Raw genomic sequence first — 16544 nt, 5'->3', positions numbered from 1 at the left:
GCTGCTCTTCCCCAACAAAAATAATTCTTGCCCAAAAAAAAAGCCCATTATTTCTCCTACCTGGTGGTGTAATGAAGCCACCCACTATTAATGCAGGGGGTCAGCAGGGAACCCCATTAAGAGGGGGGTCTATTTGCAAGTGAGGCAGTGAGACTCACCCCCAGCTGCTGTGGTTTTGAGTGATGGTAAAGAACTGAGTGGGTTACAGCAAAGGTGCTGCTTGGGGCAAGGTGAATGTTTTTATTATTGCCTGATGGGGTAATATGGTGTTGTTTTTTTTTTAAATAGGGTGATGCTGTCGTGGTGGGGCATTGGGAATGAGATGCTGAGTACAGCCTGTGATGTCCCCAAGCGGATACTGAGGGCATCAGGGAGTACTGCAGGTCCCCTCAGATAAGGAGGAACCTTCATTCTGTCAGCTCCCTTCTGAGGCCAGGGATTTGGGGGAAGAGGGGCAGTGAAGCTGGCTTTGAGTGGGAGCTGATCCTCCCCAGAAGGCAGGGGGAGGGCAGGCAGGGGAGGAGCAGCCCTCAGTCCCCTTCAAGGGGACAGATAACATCCTGTATCTGGCAGCAAGCTGGAGACAACTCCCAGAGGTTACAGCAAGGACCCCCTGTGCTTGCAAGGATCTAAGAAAGCAAAAAAATCCATTGGATTTTGGGGTGGTGAAGAATGTGGTGGGGCTTGTGCCCTGGCTGCTTTTTGGGGGGTTTTTCTTGCATGGGGAGCAAAGCTGGCTGCCTCGGTCCCAGCTCTTTGGAGCGCTGTGCCGCTCGCCGGGCTGCTGGTAAATGATTGCCTGGAGCGGCGGCCAAGGCGGGGCCAGGGCTTGGTGCCTGGTTTGAACCCGGACAGGTGCCCGGGCCCCGTGTGCCAGCAGCCATCCTGCCCCACAGCGCGCGGCAGCGCCTGGATTCTGCCAGCAAGGTGAGACTGTTGGGTGCGACTCAGCGAGCTGGGTTATTTTTCTTGTTTATTCTTAAGCTCCTGGCCCCCTTACTGGGTTGTGGCACAAGAAGCTGGATTTGAGACTAGCTGGGTCCCTGGCCAGGGAAGGGGGGTCTAGGAAATGCTCCGTGGGATGTGTTGCACTCCAGTTTTGGTGTTAGGGTGCTCTGAGGGGGAGGTTGGGGGGTGGTGAACAACAGTGAAACAACAGTTTTTCAGGGTGGTTTGGGTGGTGCCGCAGTGGCACCTGGACTTTGCTCCATGCTGGGGGACAGTTGCAGCCTTGAATATACAGGATTGGGGAGTGGTGCCAAAACGCAGTTTGAAATTTGTATCTTGCAAATTGTAGTGGTTTGGGGCTTACAGGGAGGTGGGCCGAACCCAAGGTGTCCTTCACCCCACGGTTTTCCCTGGTTGCTCAGCCAAGGCAAACATGAGCTCAGCGCTGAGGTATTTGTGACGGCTGCTCCCTGCCCGTGTTTTGGAGGTGGGCAGGGAGGTGGCACCAGCAGGACACGGCACCTGCGCAGAACGTCCTCATGAATCCGTGTCTTCCTTGGCTTCTCGTTGGCTTCTCCTTGCCTTTCTCACACCACGATTAAACTTCCTCATCACCGGAGACAGGACCCTTCAAGCCTTCCCTTTGATTACTCAAGTAGGCAACAGAAAATAATGAAGAAGTGGAGTTTAACCTAAGGTCAAGCTTTCTCATGGCCTGGCTGCAAACATGGGGTAGCCGGAGCAGTGGGAGGGGCTGTGACCAGCCAGGTGAAGCTGGGAAAGCATTTTGTGATCCCCCTGGATGGAGGGCCTGAAACTTTATTGTATGTTACTCCATCCAGGGCTTTCAGACAAGACTGATACTGTCAAAACCAGTGTTATATCAGGGAAAATAGATGTATCTTTGCATGTTTGGAAACATGTAAGCTCAAATATTTGGGTTCTTTACAGCTTGTGCTTAATTTTTTGTAATTTATGCCAGTTGCAGTTGTTGAGCTGCTGGAAGAGACAGGAGTTGGGTGTGCCCAGGCTAAGAGGTGTTGTTTTATGGTAGTAGTACCCACTGGATGGGAGTTGAGCTGGGCCTGGTGTTGGTCAGAGCCTGGGCTTTGTCATGGGTGTTTATGCCTGGCTACCCCTCCCAAACCCTACCTTTGGTCATGTTTTTGTTCAGAAAGAGGCTTTGTTTTAATTTCTTAATCTCTCTCTGATAAATTGAGATGGATGTAAATATGAAAAGATTAAAATGTGCATTATCTGCTCCTTCTCTCTATATCATTGCAAAAGCAGGAAGCCAGCAGTTTGTCTGCCTTTTCCGATGTTGTTTAGAAAATCCCTCAGTGCAATTCTCTCAAATTTCCAGAGAAATTGCAGTGAAAGTCCAGTAAACCCATTAAAAGTCTGTGCTCACAGCAGAAATAACCGGGGCATCTTTTGGGCACCACACAGGCACAAAAACCTCATCATTTCCCACCACAGGAAGATTTGGACCCACTGTCGAGACATGACGAACAGAAAAAAAAAATTTTTTGCAGATGAATATCAGCATTTAATAACATCAGCAAAAGTGCAATCTGTGCACAGGGTGGCAGTGAACAACTTCTTGGTCTAGGATTCACCCCATGGGATGTTGATTTAATGACACTGCTTTTAAAATGTCTTGTACTCCTTGTTAGTGGCTTGGGATGGAAACGTGATTTCTTTTCTCCCCACAGGCAGCCTGTCCTGCAATGACCCAGTGCACCTGAGGCCCGGCAGCTGTGGGGATGGAGCTGAAGGTCTGGGTGGATGGGATCCAGAGGGTCGTGTGCGGAGTCTCGGAGCAAACCACCTGCCAAGAAGTGGTCATCGCCCTGGCGCGGGCCATCGGTGAGCCATCTCCATCTGCCGTGGGGTGCCCCTTCTGCAGGCTCTTCCTGGGAAGAGGCGTCCTTGGGTGGGTGGAGGTCTTGCTCTGTGGTGGTGGGGATGCCACCAGCACTGCCTGTGGGGCAGCAGCCTCAGCACACCCCTGCTGGCCTCTACTTTCCCAATCTGATGTGCTCGCCTCCTCCCGGCAGGTCAGACGGGTCGCTATGTGCTGGTGCAGAAGCTGCGGGAGAAGGAGCGGCAGCTGCTGCCACTGGAGTGTCCCTTGGAGTCGCTGGCCAAGTGTGGGCAGTATGCCAACGACGTGCAGTTCATCCTGCGGCGGACAGGCCCCAGCATGGCCGAGCGGCCCTCCTCGGAGGGCGCTCCCCAAGCTCCCGAGAGGACGTTCATCCGGGCCAGCTTGCCCATCAAGCCCAGGCTCGCCAGCATAGATGGGCCCCGTTCTAGGGAGCCGAAAAAATCCATGACCTTCAGCCTGGGTCCTACAGGCTCCAGCGACCTGTTCACCATGGGCCGATGGAGGCACCAAGCACGGGATGCGCTAGACTTGGAGGGTGGTGGTGTTGTCCAGCCCTCCAAGGAGGAGCTTTTTAGGAGAGTGCTGCAGCAGCAGGAGCAGCTGCATTCCTTGGAGGCCCATGGGGACACCCTAGAAATGGACCTACGGCTCTGGGAGCGCAGCCGGCTTGCTGGCCAGGAGAATGAGATCCTCTATCTGGAGCAAGTGGTGCGGAGGAACGAGACGGAGCTGGGTGAGGAGGAGTTTTGGCAGAGTGAGCTCCGGCTGGAAAAGGAGTGTGAGCGGGAGCGACAGGAGCGGGTTAGGAGCCTGCGGGCCAGCCTGGAGGAGTACACCCAGAGGATCTATGAGCTGAGTGTCCGGACTGAAGCCCTGCAGGAGGAGATCCAATGGGAGATGGCTGAGAGGGCCAAGAGGGGGAAGGAGATCTCTATGCCCAGCCCCATAGAGCTGGAGGACATGGCCACCAAAATGAAAAGGGATCTGGAAGCCAAGGTCAAGCAAGGCACCCAGCTGGAGAGCAACCTGGCCAGCGTGGAGAAGGCCCTGGAGGAAGCTGAAAAGAACCTGCAGGTAGATAGGACTGGGTTGAGCCATCCCATGGGATGGTAAGAGCTTCAGGAGGGGGTGGGACCGGCTTTCCAGGCACATTAGACCAATGGGTTGAGTGGGGTTGGTTACTCCACCTGCCCAGTGAACGTGGGAACTGGGTACATGGCTCTCAGTAGCAGTGATCACTGACAGAGGGACACCACCACCCCTGCCCCACTGTCATGGGGTCCCACACCAGTTGCTTTCTCTGCAAGCTATGTCTGGGCTAATGCTTCTTCTGACTGGTGCTCCAGGAGCACAGCATCACCTCGCTCCAACACGGACAATAGTGCTGGAGCAAGTGGTCCACATGAGGGGTTGGTGGCATTGGCACAAGGATCAATATCATCTTGGATGAGGGAGTCACAAAGGGCATAGCACAGGTCTCCATGGTGCCTGTGCACGAAGTCTTCTGACCATGCAGGGCTTGGGTTCATGGTGGGGGGCTGCGCAGTGTGGAGATGGCAGCTCTGGGATGAGCTGTGATGTCCCCCCAGCTCTCCTGTTGCAGCCTCCCAGCATCAGGGGTCAAGGGGCTGCATGATTCCCGTATTCTACCCACCATGTCCCCTGTGGAACAAAATGGGGAAGCTTTTATCCAGCCAAGCATTCCCGTGGCTGTCCATGCTTTCAGCATCTTTCCTTGAGCATCTCATTTGCATTTGGCATCTCCCAGCGCGTTTGATGGCTGCTCGCACCCTCTTGTGGAGATGCAGCAGAGCAGGGCTGTTCCCGCACCAGCGTCTTCCTCGTCCCCGTTGCCTGGGCACCTCCCTTCCTGCAGGCCCTCAGAGAATGGCGGCTGAGCCGCAGCAGCCCGGAGGTTCGCTCTGCTGGCACCGGCAGGGTGAGCCCCAGCAGGGGAGCAGCCCCAGCGGATGGTTGCCGGCTGGCTTGGGGCATGGGGGGAACATGCGGCTCACCCTGTCCACCCCTCGGTGTGTGTTTTGCAGGCCCAGACACAAGAGCTGGAGGAGTTAAATAAGGAGCTGAGGCAGTGTAATCTGCAGCAGTTTATTCAGCAGACGGGGGCCACGGTGACCGTCCTGCAGGCCAGGTCCGAGGAGGACGCCCAGCCGGAGCCGAGCCCGTGCGAGCTGCCAGCCTACCGGAGAAACGGAGGTCAGCACGCTGCCGCTGGCTCGGCCGCGGGGCTGCTCCGCGGGACCCCCGCCCGCTCCCTGCCCCCTCTCTGAGGGGTCAGCCCCAGCGCTGACCAGCTCTCCCCTGGGCACTGAGATTAGGCAGGTGGGGGTTTGTGTGCTGTCACACACCACTCCATCGGGTTTCAGAGATTTGTCACTCCTGGGGCTCCTTCCTCATCCTGGGAGCTGCTTGTAGACATGCATGGGAGTCTGATCCTGCATTGCTGCTTTTGGGGCTGAGGTGGCTGCAGGGAGCTTTCCTTTACAGCCTTGCTCATGTCAGCACAGTGGCTGCAGCAGAAGGCATGTGGCTGAAGGCCAGCATCAGTCCCCGGGGGCTGTGGGCTGGTGGGGACATCCTCTGGCCACAAATGACCTTTCTGTGTTTGGTGAGGGAAGGGTGGTGCCCAGGGCCTTGTCTGCATCCTCACAGCCATGAGAGGAGGCAGCGGGGGGGTTTATGGAAAGGAACCTGGTCATTTCTCCTCTGGAGCACCCGGAGCGGGTGACATGACTGCCCTGTGGCACTGCAGTGGCTGTGCCCAGCGAGCCTGGGAGGCTCGAGGCCTGCCTGAGCTGGATGTTTTTCCCTATCCTGTAGGTTTTTCTCCCACCACCGCTGGTACAGACTTGCCTCCCCAGGTCAGCACCAAGCAGCTCCTCAGCCATCCCAGGACCCTGCCGGAGCCCCTGGTGTCCAGCCTGAACCCCGAGGGTGCGTATGTCCCAGCGGGGCCCCGGGAGCGTGAGCCGCTCTGCAGAGGATGGGTGGGAAGAGGGGAGAGGCTTTTGCTGCCCAAAATGGGCTGCAGAGAGCAAGCGTGTGCTGTGGTGGGAGGCCAGAGCTATTTATAGATGCCATTAGGAAGCGCAAAGCTCACACTCCGGCAGTCTCTGCTGTGCTGCCAGGGGCTCACACACTGGCAGCCTGGCTCTCTGCCCTGCCAGGAGCTGTGGAGGATGGTTCTCATCCCCTCTCCTGCCACTCTGTATCCCCCAGGGTTAAGACCTTGCTCAGTTAGGATAAGGAAGACTTGTCTCCTAACTTTACAAGAGCTTCTTTTGTTCCATCTTAGTGACCAGTTCATGCCAAAACCTTTTCTACCCCCCTTGACTCTTTTGTCCCCTTGCACCTGTTTTTTGGGTGCAGCAAAAGAGACCTGTGGTGATGCTGCCTCCCCCTGGCATCCTACTCCCACCCATGCCATCTTCACCTCAGCAAAACCCTGCTGCCATCCTCCACACAGCCCAATACATCCACCCATCCTTCAGGACACTGCAGCAACCGCATTCCCATCTCCTGGTCCAGGCTTTGTGTTCACATACATCCTGTTTTCCACTCTCCTTTTTGCAAGTGCTCACCCACCATGGTGGGATTGATCAGGTGGTTTTTTTCTCTCTTGTCTTGCAGTTGTATCAACCAGGCAGAGCATCTGGAGGTAGAAGGGCCCAGGCAGTGGAAAATCAATTGCCTTCAAAGTGTAACTGTATAAATAAACCATATAATATATATATATATATATTTTATATTTTTTTTACTGCTTTATATTGTGAATGGATGTGGATGGCCAGACAGAATATTTTTACAGACTGTAAAGTAAAACTAGAGACTGATCTCACAAAGCAACCCGCCTCCCCTGAGGATGAAAACGACTCCCTTCTATTTTTTTTTAAGCAGTTTCTATCTTGAACAGAAAACAGCAGTGTACCCATTCTGCATAGCCTTCTCAAAAGATCCATCGTGCATTTGGAAAAGTCATTGTTCCTTTGACTAGGGGAGCGACACTGCAGTGGACACCCACGTGGAGGCTCACCTGGATGGAGCAAGTTAACAGATTTTACAGCAACTCATCACTGCAAGTGGGGCCATGACAAACAGCCTCGTCACTGGTGGCAGGGGAGGCCCAAAGCAGTTTTAAGACAAATTTCTGGCCTGTCTTTTTTTTTTGTGTATAAGAAACCTGTAGGAGAAACCACTTTCTATGGTGCCACAGACCATGCTTCAAGGAAGTACACAGCGGGAGTTGTTTTTCTTAAATTCATTTAATCTTTCAACTTCTTTTTAAAGTAAAAAATTGCAGAATGAGCCCTTCCCTGGTGGTAGTGTGAGTGGGGAACAGGACCAAAATACTCTTGGTGACATTTCCCTGATATTTTTAATTTTTTTAACTCGATGGCCAGTAGTTACCATTCTGTTCATCTGTCGCGGTGGGTCACCTTGTATTTTAATTGCAAAACCAAAGCGGTTTGGGGAGGGGAAGAGTTTGTCTGGGAGATCCCTGAGCCTGTTTTCAGCGTGTCGTGTGCGAAAAATGTGACTTGGGCACAGCGTTCCTGGTAAAACCCCGCTTCCCCCGTGCGAATGTAAATCCTGTGCGCCGCAGATCCAATTTTCAATAAATCTTTGGGAAAGGATTTGAGCAAAGCGAGTGTGAGTGTGCTGTTGTGGCCAGGCTGAGCCGTCCCTGCCGGCGCCTGACGGACACATCCAAGTGGTTTGCGCACCCCGCAGCTGCCTCTTCCATTTCCAAGCCATCTCTTTCTATTTGCTGAATTAAAGCTGTGAGTATTTTATAACCGACTGACTCTTGTGCACACAGAGCTCTTTTCTTCTTTTTTTTTTCCCTTTTTTTTTTTTTTAACCGTGAAGTGCTTTACAACCAGGGGATGCGGCTTGTCTCCAGTGAGATGCGGCCGTCTCTGGGATGAAACATGGCAACATTTTAATAATGCACAGCAGCAGCTCGGAGCGTTTTAGGACAGGAGGCAAAGGGGTGGCGCTCAACTGCAGACAGGAGCAGGTAAGGGGAAATTTTCCATTTGCCTCCAAGCCCCTTTGTCTGCACCTGGATAACAGCAGCCAGGAATGTCAGCTCTTGCTGTCCATCACCATCTCCCCTGAGCTTCTGCTGGGCTCTTGTTCCTGCAGACATCTTCCCCTCTCAAAGCTGATTTTCTAGGTGCCACCACAGCCCAGCAGGCTGATCAAGTAATATTAAAGGATTAAAGTTTGTTTTTTTGGGAGATCCACTGGTACTGCTGTGTCTTTGGTTATGACTGGAGAGCTGCCACAGTGGGGAGATGCAGTTTCAAAGCTGCCTTTTTTGAATTGGGGCTTTTTGGGTGGGTTGCTTTTCAAGCTTCTCCTCACCCTCCTCCTTAAATCATGTATCTCAAGGAAAATTAGTTAAAAATGTTTGTTCCATGCAGCTGCATTTGGTTTGTCCCTGCTTGTTTGCTTTTTGGGCTTCATGTCCTTTTTTTTTTTTTGGACTCTTGCTTTTAAAGATTCTCCCTTTCTAAGAAGTGGGTGATGGACATTGTAAAGAGCAATTCAGTGCTGCTTGGGAAGGGGAGGGAAAAGCAGGTTTGGAAAACCCACTTGCCTTGGACGTGGCCAGATTTCAGTGTGTCACGCGACATCCTTTGTGTATCCCAAAAAACTGACCTCTGCAGGTTTAAAACCAGATCTTTCATTTTTTGGGTTACATTTGTAGCCTTGCCTTCTGCAAAATAAACAGGAAGAGAAAAGAGTCATCACCTATGGTACTTCTGAATGGGGGGCAGAAAATTAATTTGAATATTTGGGGTTGTAGCCTTGCCTTCTGCAAAATAAACAGGAAGAGAAAAGAGTCATCACCTAGGGTACTTCTGAATGGGGGAAGAAAATTAATTTGAATGTTTGGGGATTTTTTTTCACCGCTGTTACGATTATATATTATTTATCAGTTTTGTAGGTTCAGTCATAATTCAGTCATAATCTTAACAGGCCAAACCAGCACCAGTCTTTCCTAGAAGGAGGTGTGGGAGGGTGTGGAAAATAAGGATTTAAAATATATATCACAGCAGATTTGGCCCTTCAGCTGCTGCCCCTTGGCTGGCATGCGGGATTTGGAACTGTTGCATGGGTGGGAGACAGAGTAAATCAATTGTGTCCCCCACTGATAACCAGGCATGGGACTAGTGAGAGGGCTGTGACCAGGGGTTAACTCTTTGCAGCTCTAGACTGGCTCTTTGCACATTTTCTTCATTTGGTGTCCTACCCACCATCACCCAGCTGCTGCCTAGGCCAGCAGCGTTTCACGAGGTAATAAACTGCTGTGATTACTGCGTCCCTGCTGTGGTGCACGTGGGGCAGAGGTGGTAATCAAACTCCTGTGTTACCTCGGGAGCTCCCCTCCGAGGGTGACCTATATTCCTGCGGCTCGGGGGGCCTGTGCCCGGGCGGGTCCCTGCCTGTTATTTAATGCAGCGAGGCTCAATACCCGCTCCCCCGCCTTCCCGCTTTTAGCTGCTCTAAAGTCTGTGTCAATAATACATTTCTGCCATTGAATATTTTATTGATGGTTTGACTTTTTTGCTGCTCGCAATTCCCATTTCAAGGCTGCGTGATTGTTCCTAATTAAAATTTTATGCCCTGGGACAAGCCTTCTTGCTACAGTGGAGATGATGCTGTCCTTTTCTAGGCCACTACAGAGTGGTAGGAAGAAATTACCATTACCCATTGTTATGAGATTAAAACAAAGCAAATAAATTATTTTTTTCCCTTAAAAAACAAACCAGCAGCCCTGCGTACGGCGCGTACTGGAGAGGGAACAACTGGCTTGCAGGCAAGGCAGGGATCCAAGCGTGCAGGGTGGCTCGAGGATGCTGTGCTGCCTGCGCAGGGACTCGTGTCCCCATGTCCCTCAGGCGCTGTGGGCAGCTTCTTCCTTCCCTGGAGTGGGCAGGAATGGACTTCAGAGCTTCTCTCTCCTCAGATGCTTCTCCTGGCTAGCTCTAGTGCCACCCAAAAGTCACAAAGTGAAGGATATACCTGTTTTTCACTGGTGAGCAGTCCTGCATTTTTGTTGGGTTTGTTTTTTGGTTTTTTTTTAATAAATCTGCAGGTTCTGCCAGCACAAGGCACCATTCAGAAGAGTATTTCAGCCACCTCCAGCCTCCCTGGCGCCCTTTTCCTGGCTGCACTACCTGATTTTTTTTTTAGTTTTTGGGGTTTTTTAATATTGTGTAAGAAAAATGGCCCCCAGCTCCTCACCCCTCTATCCTGGACAGTCAGCTCCTCACCATCCTCATCAAATGGTGGTCTGGGTGCCAGCACTGCCCCAGGCCAGTGCAGTTTCTTCAGGGCAACACTGCTGCAGACACTTGAACCATCCCCAAATTACAGTTACGTATTTGTACGAGTTCCTGGGTGTTTGGGTTTGGGGTTTTTTTTTCCCCCCTCAATTTCATCTAGAGTGCTAGAAGCATTTGTGCTGCCTCCCAGCCCCTGGATTTGGCAAGCAGCTTTTAAAGCACACACTTCAGCACCAGTTACATAAGGAAAGGTGTGAATGTCTGGAGGAGAAAATGCCTGTTGGTTTTGCTCCCCAAGTGGTGTACAGATGCTCTGCTGCTTGCTCCTGGCTGCACAGCTTCTCCCAGCATAGTTCACTGCAGATGAAGAAGAGCTGTTTGAACTGGCGTGTGTGTCCATGCAGGGAACATTGTCTGCTCTCCTAAGATGATTTTTCATTCTCCATCTCAGAGTGCAGACTGACTGCCTTCTACCTTGCCCTGGAAAAAAAAAAATCATAAAGCACTAGAGGAGGCTGGGAAATTTTCTTGTTTATGGATGAGCAAGTTTCTCTCCCAATGGAACCTCCTGCCAGCAGAATTTTCTTTTTTTTTAGGATGTATTATATAAGTCCCTGCTTGCATTTAACTAACTGACTTCCTCTTAAACAATTCATGTACTCCTTCTATTCCTCACAGAGCAGCTTGCTCCTTCGGTGGGGCTCACCTGACACTGGCACATGTTATGGACAGAAGACTTCTTAGTGTGGTGCTTGAACGGTAAGGCCTGTTCCCTTCCTTCCAAGAAGAGCTGAAACAAGAATAAAATCTTTGAAGAGCACAAGGAGTCCCTTCAGCTCAACAGACCTGAAATTCAACATCTTCCCCTCCTGTAAGGCACTCCCCTGCCTCTCACCAAAAATCTCACAAGTTTGGAGTGAAAGCACACAACTACTCCTCTAACCAAGCTAAGTACCATCTTAAAAATCTGTTTATTAGCTACTGAAAAACATGAAATCAAGGGGCATCACAGCCCTGGTTATTTTCTCATCACTCGGGAGCACCCTGGGCTAGGCCAGGACAGAAGGGCTGATGTTGGGCTTTCTGCTCGAGGGACAACCATGCCACACCCTTCTGCTCTCCTTTTCAAGCCACCTTCACTGGCCACAGAGGCAGAATAAGAGATGGGAGGAACCAGGCATGCAGTGCAATCAGACACATCACTGAGAAGGCACAGCTTTCCTCTTCACCTGGTCTGATGCCCTGGATTACAGTAATCAGCACTCAAACACTGGTTTTGCACATTTATTGAAGACTTCAGGTGACAGCACAGCAGGTTAGTTTTGAATCATGCCAGAAGAATGTTAAAAACAGGAATTGATCTGGATGCTCCCCCCACTTACTGGAGATACACAGTAAGTAAAAGGCAAAGCCAAATGAATTTCACTTCAACCCCTTCCTTTTGCTTACTGGAGCTGAACAGGATGGTTCCATCGGTAGCAGGAAGTCGGGAGCATCCACACCATGGTGCTGCTCATGGGAACTGGGACAGGCCTTGCCAGGCGACCTGCAGAGCTGCTCCTGCCAGCGGCATCTCCTGGGGTCAACTCCTCAGCCAGCACAGTCCCAAACGCAGGGCTGTTCACGCAAAGAGAAACAAAGCACCTTTATTGCAGACACAGGTTTGTTACGTGCATGGTTCCCTACGAAATGGGGTGACAGGGGGACTGTGGCCTTCAGTTTCAGCTCTCAGACACACTTGTACACTGATGGATTTTGCACCAGGTTTCTCTCCCTCCCTTTCTCTGTGTGGCTACACTGTGCTCCTGCCTGCTCGGGACCAGCAGTGGGAAGATGCTGTGGGTGCAGTTAGGGAAGAAAAAAGCAATTCAGGGCTGAGAAAGCTGCAAACTTGTCTGCCCCCCAAACCTGCCTCTGTTAAAAAAAAAAAAAAAGGCCCATTCAGCTTCTGAACAAACATGACAGCATCTTGGGTACCTCTGGTTGGTTTTCCCATCTTCCCAGGCTGTTTGAGCACTACGGAAACACAGAGCACAGAGGGAACTGAGTTGTCTTGTGAAGAGCAGATATTCCTCTGGGACCCAGAGGCAGAAATGATAAGAGCATGAAGGAGAGATAGGGACAGGCAAAACTTCTCAGAGAGACACTTTACCAACAGAGGACCTTGCTCTGCCTTCTGTGCAATTAACTACTGACTGACCAGAGCACTGGCAAATTCCTTCAGACCAAGCCTTTACAACAGCCCAGGGCTACACGAGAGCAGCCCCAGGAACAGGGGGAATACCTGAGCCCTTCCAGGGAACCTCAGCAGCTGTGGTGAATCCTAGCTGCTTATTAGGAACTTCTGCTGACAATGAAGCTGTGCTGCTCTTCAGAAAATACACTCGACTACCAGGCTTCTTTACCAGCTGAAAAATCACAAGAGACAACTTTGTAGGAGAAGCCATCTGCTTCGTCACTTCCTCCGTTTTTAGTGACAGCCACCGTGGGTGGCTGGAAAAGTCCCTGCCTGGCTCGCCTTCCTGTTCCTCGGGGCCATGAAGTCAGAGTCCCCAGCGTGACATCACAGCACACTGGGCAAGGCAGCTCTGCAAATGCCCAGCCAGGGCCGGGATGCCAACAGAGCCCTGGCACAAGACGAAGTAAACAACAAGCAAAGGTGAGGGGTGGGATGGAAAAAAAACATCAGCAAAAAAGGAAAGTGAGCCTCATTTCTGCTTTTCCTTTAACAGACTAGAGAGTCTCCCTTTAAATGTGACTCATCCAGGGCAATACTAGGCAGAGTTTCTTCTGTTAACACACCCTTGGCAATAGCAGTTCAGTTAGTCACTGACCGGCTCTCAAGACGTCACCGGCCGGGACGATGCGTCTCTAACTTGGTACGGAGTCCGCTAGCACTTACTTTGGAGAAGAGCAAGAGAACGGAGGGGGACACGCCATCCCTCCTGAACAACTTTACCACCAACTATCCGCATCCACACGCCGTGGCGGCCCGTTCCCTCCATCCCCGCTCCCGCCGGGCACACCGACCCCGCCGCAGCTTCGGGGCTCCGCAGGGCCGAGCGTGGGCAGCCGCTGGAGGCAGGACAGTGGCGGCGGGGGGGCAGCCGGGTCCCTGGCACGCCCGAGCCCCTCACCTGGCTGGCCGAGAGGGCAGGAGCGCGTCGAGGCTTCGAGGCGCGGGTCCGGGCAGGCGAGGCGGCCGCACAGTGATGTCCGAGGAGCAGGTTAGCCGCTGTCACACGCACAGTGGAGTCGCCGAGAGCACAATGTGCGTTAGTCAGTGGCTCACCTGCTCCTGGAGGGTGACGGGGGGGCGGCGGGGCCCGCCTGCAGCATGGGCGACACCGGGCAGCGCGAAGGATGGGGCGCGGGAGGGGGGAGCCGCGCCGTGCCCGGGCTCCGCGGCGCGTGGAGCTGCAGCCCCGCGCTCCCAGCCCCGGGACGGGGCCCCCGTGCCCTGCCGCTGCCGCCCGCGAGGAGCCCCTTCCCCACTGGACCCCCGCGGCCCCGCCACTCGTCTCCCCCTTTCCCCTCCGGCCCCCTTCCGCCCCCGCCGGAGCCCGGCCCATGGTACGGCCCGGCAGGGCCGTGCCATCAGGGCAGTGTCGGGGCGCACGTAGGCGGCGCGGGAGGGACGGGGCCGGGGCGGGGGGAGAGCCGGGATGTCCCCGGCCGCCCCCGCCACTGCCGCCTCTCTCTCGCTGCATCAAATGTCACGGTGTCACTTTAATTTTTTGTATGTTTTCCCCGCTCTGCTGTTGTGTTGGGTTGGGCGCGTGGCGAACCCGAGTGCCCCTCGCAGTGCCAGGGGCGGAGGGGGTCCCTCGGCCCCGGGAGTCCGCTTCCAGCAACTTCCCCAAAAAAGGGACGTGCACTGGGAGGTTTTCTGTACATCCTCAGTGTAACCGTGCTCGTCTCATGGGGTGAGCTCGCTCCCGCCCATCACTCTACAAGCCGCAGCCAAGCAAACAGCTGGAATGCTGAAAATTTTAGCGCACCTCGAGGAGGATTTGCCAAGCACCAAAGACAGCGCTTTATGGATGGGCGCGGCGACGTCCCATAGTGGGAAAAGTCTTGTTTGGAGACTCGGAGAGCCAGGCGTCGAGCCCGCAGGCTGGCTCCCATCGGCCCGAAGTCACACTCCCGCCCTCCTCGAACAGATCGGAAACCAGAGCGCGCCCGGGGGAGCGGGCACGAGTGTGGTGACCCCCCGGTTCATTCAGACTGCTGCTGGGCAAGAAAAAACACTTCGGGTGCGGATGTGGCCCTGAGCAAACAGCAGCCCCATGCCTCATCCCTGGTGAACTGACAGTGCGTGCTGTCGGGCAAAAGGCTCGAGCTCTGCATCCCTTCTGAAAATTCCCTCGGCATCAGCTGTCCCGGCTCCGATGGGTATTTTGTAATCTGGAGCAAGATCTGGAAGCCAAACCCAGCGCGGGCTCCCTGACAGCCGGTGGCAATTCCACATCGAAAGGATTTCCTTCCATGTTCTGCTGGAGCGCTTTAACACTCATCGGTGGCTCTGCTCTCCCGCTGCCGGTGTGGAGGGGGGATGGGGGGACAGCCCCTCTTCTGCGTGACAGCCCGCACAATGACAGGCTGGCTCTGTTGTCATTTTGTGTGCATGCTGTGTGGGGGTTTTTTGTTTTCACCCAGCAGCCCTAGGGGAAAAGTCACGTATTTTACATCTTCCCCAGCACAAGGCTGGTGCCTGGATTGGAGAGAAATCATCTGCGGAGCACACCGACCCCTCCACCCTCCAGGCGTGAGCCGACACAAAAGAAGGCACAGCCATGGAAAATACTCTTTTTTATAAAATAGGTATTTCTGTGGGAAGTAACATGGCTGGGTACTGCCCTGACAGCTCCCAGCAGCACTGCTGCTTCTGCCAGCTGCTCTACGGGACACACGTGCCATTGGCTCCTGTGCTCCAAGTCTCTCTTCTTCTAGGCAGTACTACACATTCCAGGTTTTACTTTAAAGAAAAAAAAATCCTTCAATCCTTCTCCTGACTGTAAGCACACAGGGACTGAGTGTGTTTTGCAGCGGTGCAGCACAGCTGGCTGCCAAGCTCTGGATGTTGCTCGGGCCTCCCTGCCCGCGGTGTGAAACCACGCAGCACGGAGCAGGGCGGGATGCGCTGCTGCGGGGCAAAGCGAGGGGCAAAGCGAGGGGCCAAGCGCTCTCCTGCGGCCCGAGCCAAGGGCACACCGAGCCCTCGCTCTGGAGGTGCCACCAGAGTGTTTAAAGGAGCGGCGAGGCCGCCCGGCTCACGGGATGGTTGCTATTGGCAAGGCCCCGGGCCCAAGGGCTGCGCAACAGCCCCGCTCGGTTTGCCTCAGCCCCGCTCCCCTCCAGCTCCAAACAAGTTGGTGGCTCAGCCCTTAATCTCTGGGATGAAATGTCCTGCTGACACGGCCGGTGCTGTCCCGCGCAGAGCTCCCGCTTATCCCAGCCCTGCAGCTCTTCCCTTTGTTCCCGGCTGGCCTCCAGTGCCCGCGGCGGTGCCAGAGCCGCGATGTGTGCAGCGACAGGGAAGCGCATTCGCGGATGGCGGGAGCGTCACGGGCTGGCCCGGGGACTCGGGGAGGAATCCAAACGGGGGAACATGCCCCCAGTCTCATCCCTGGAGGCTGGCAAGCCCCGCGGGAGCTAAGGCGCAAGTGAGAAGTTGCCTCTCTGCAGCGCAGATCTTGCCAGCAAGATTCCAACACGAGGCAGTGCGTGCCCACCGGCTGGGGCACCGCCAGGGCTTTCACCCCTCTGTCAGGCCTCGAGCAGGCAGGCAGCAGCGAGGCTGGCGCGGGTTTGTCCCGCTCTGTGTTCTCTGGAAAAGGAGCCTGTTCTCTCCCCGGTACCCGTCTGGTTGCTGACAATGCCCCGAGTGTCTGCGAGGACACGCACGTCGGCGCTGGGTCACGTCCGCGGGCAAGCGGAGCCCGGGCTGCGCTCCCCTGGCCGGCGGACAGCCGAGCGCAGCCCGGGCCGAGCCGCACGGAACAGCGCGAAACCAGCCCCGGCTGCTCTACGTGCGTGCGCTCACCCAGCGCCGCGGGAACATTGGGGTCGGGCCCAGCCGACAGAAGTTACAGGGGAAAAAACCTCAGCGGCCTGCCAGGGGTATCCAGCACTGATCCGTGTGCGCACGGACCGCACCGCGCTCCGCGAGGATGCTCCCAGCCCCGAGCGGAGCGGAACGGAGCTGCACGGGGGCCGTTGCGCCCCGCTTTCCCCCCACAGAGCCTGGAGGCACCGGCGGAGGGATGCGGCCAGCCCCGCCAGCCCCGTTTCCATGGAGCGGCCGCAGCGGGACCGGCGCTGCGCGGGGACCGAGCGGCGCGGCCCCGCAGTGGTACGGCCCGCGCGCCCCCTCCGCAATGGTTTAT

General features: G+C 54.5%; 1 protein-coding gene and 1 long non-coding RNA gene across 3 annotated transcripts; one reads left to right on the top strand and one right to left on the bottom strand.

Moving 5' to 3' along the window:
* The first annotated feature begins 828 nt into the window (after nucleotides 1-828).
* Nucleotides 829-8358, top strand: RASSF7 (Ras association domain family member 7). 2 transcript variants are annotated; one of them, XM_039728422.1, is made up of 6 exons: nucleotides 829-927; nucleotides 2664-2817; nucleotides 3009-3913; nucleotides 4885-5053; nucleotides 5678-5791; nucleotides 6488-8325. In XM_039728422.1, exons 2-6 carry the CDS (start codon nucleotides 2715-2717, stop codon nucleotides 6517-6519), a joined length of 1323 nt encoding a protein of 440 aa, XP_039584356.1. In that variant the 5' UTR covers nucleotides 829-927; nucleotides 2664-2714; the 3' UTR covers nucleotides 6520-8325. The 2 variants fall into 2 exon arrangements, with proteins under 2 accessions (XP_039584356.1, XP_039584357.1); XM_039728423.1 differs by lacking the exon at nucleotides 4885-5053 and having other exon boundaries at nucleotides 6488-8358.
* A 539-nt stretch (nucleotides 8359-8897) lies between these two features.
* LOC120511418 lies at nucleotides 8898-13593 on the bottom strand. The gene is made up of 4 exons (XR_005629717.1): nucleotides 13293-13593; nucleotides 11605-11772; nucleotides 10862-10945; nucleotides 8898-10635 (listed from the first exon to the last, which is right to left on the bottom strand). It is a non-coding gene; the product is annotated as an uncharacterized LOC120511418 (long non-coding RNA).
* Between the last annotated feature and the right edge of the window lie 2951 nt (nucleotides 13594-16544).

This window comes from Passer montanus, unplaced genomic scaffold, assembly GCF_014805655.1.
Source record: "Passer montanus isolate IOZ18808 unplaced genomic scaffold, ASM1480565v1 scaffold65, whole genome shotgun sequence".
Lineage (NCBI taxonomy): Eukaryota > Metazoa > Chordata > Aves > Passeriformes > Passeridae > Passer > Passer montanus.
Note: the sequence above shows the minus strand (reverse complement) of the source record. Positions and strands in the feature narration are given on the sequence as shown.

Excerpts from the sequence above, each read along its gene's own strand:
- RASSF7 (XM_039728422.1), top strand. The coding sequence starts at position 2,715 with ATGGAGCTGAAGGTCTGGGTGGATGGGATCCAGAGGGTCGTGTGCGGA. Across the intron at positions 3,914-4,884 it reads AAGCTGAAAAGAACCTGCAG|GCCCAGACACAAGAGCTGGA; the intron begins GTAGATAGGACT and ends TGTGTTTTGCAG. Across the intron at positions 5,054-5,677 it reads AGCCTACCGGAGAAACGGAG|GTTTTTCTCCCACCACCGCT; the intron begins GTCAGCACGCTG and ends CCTATCCTGTAG.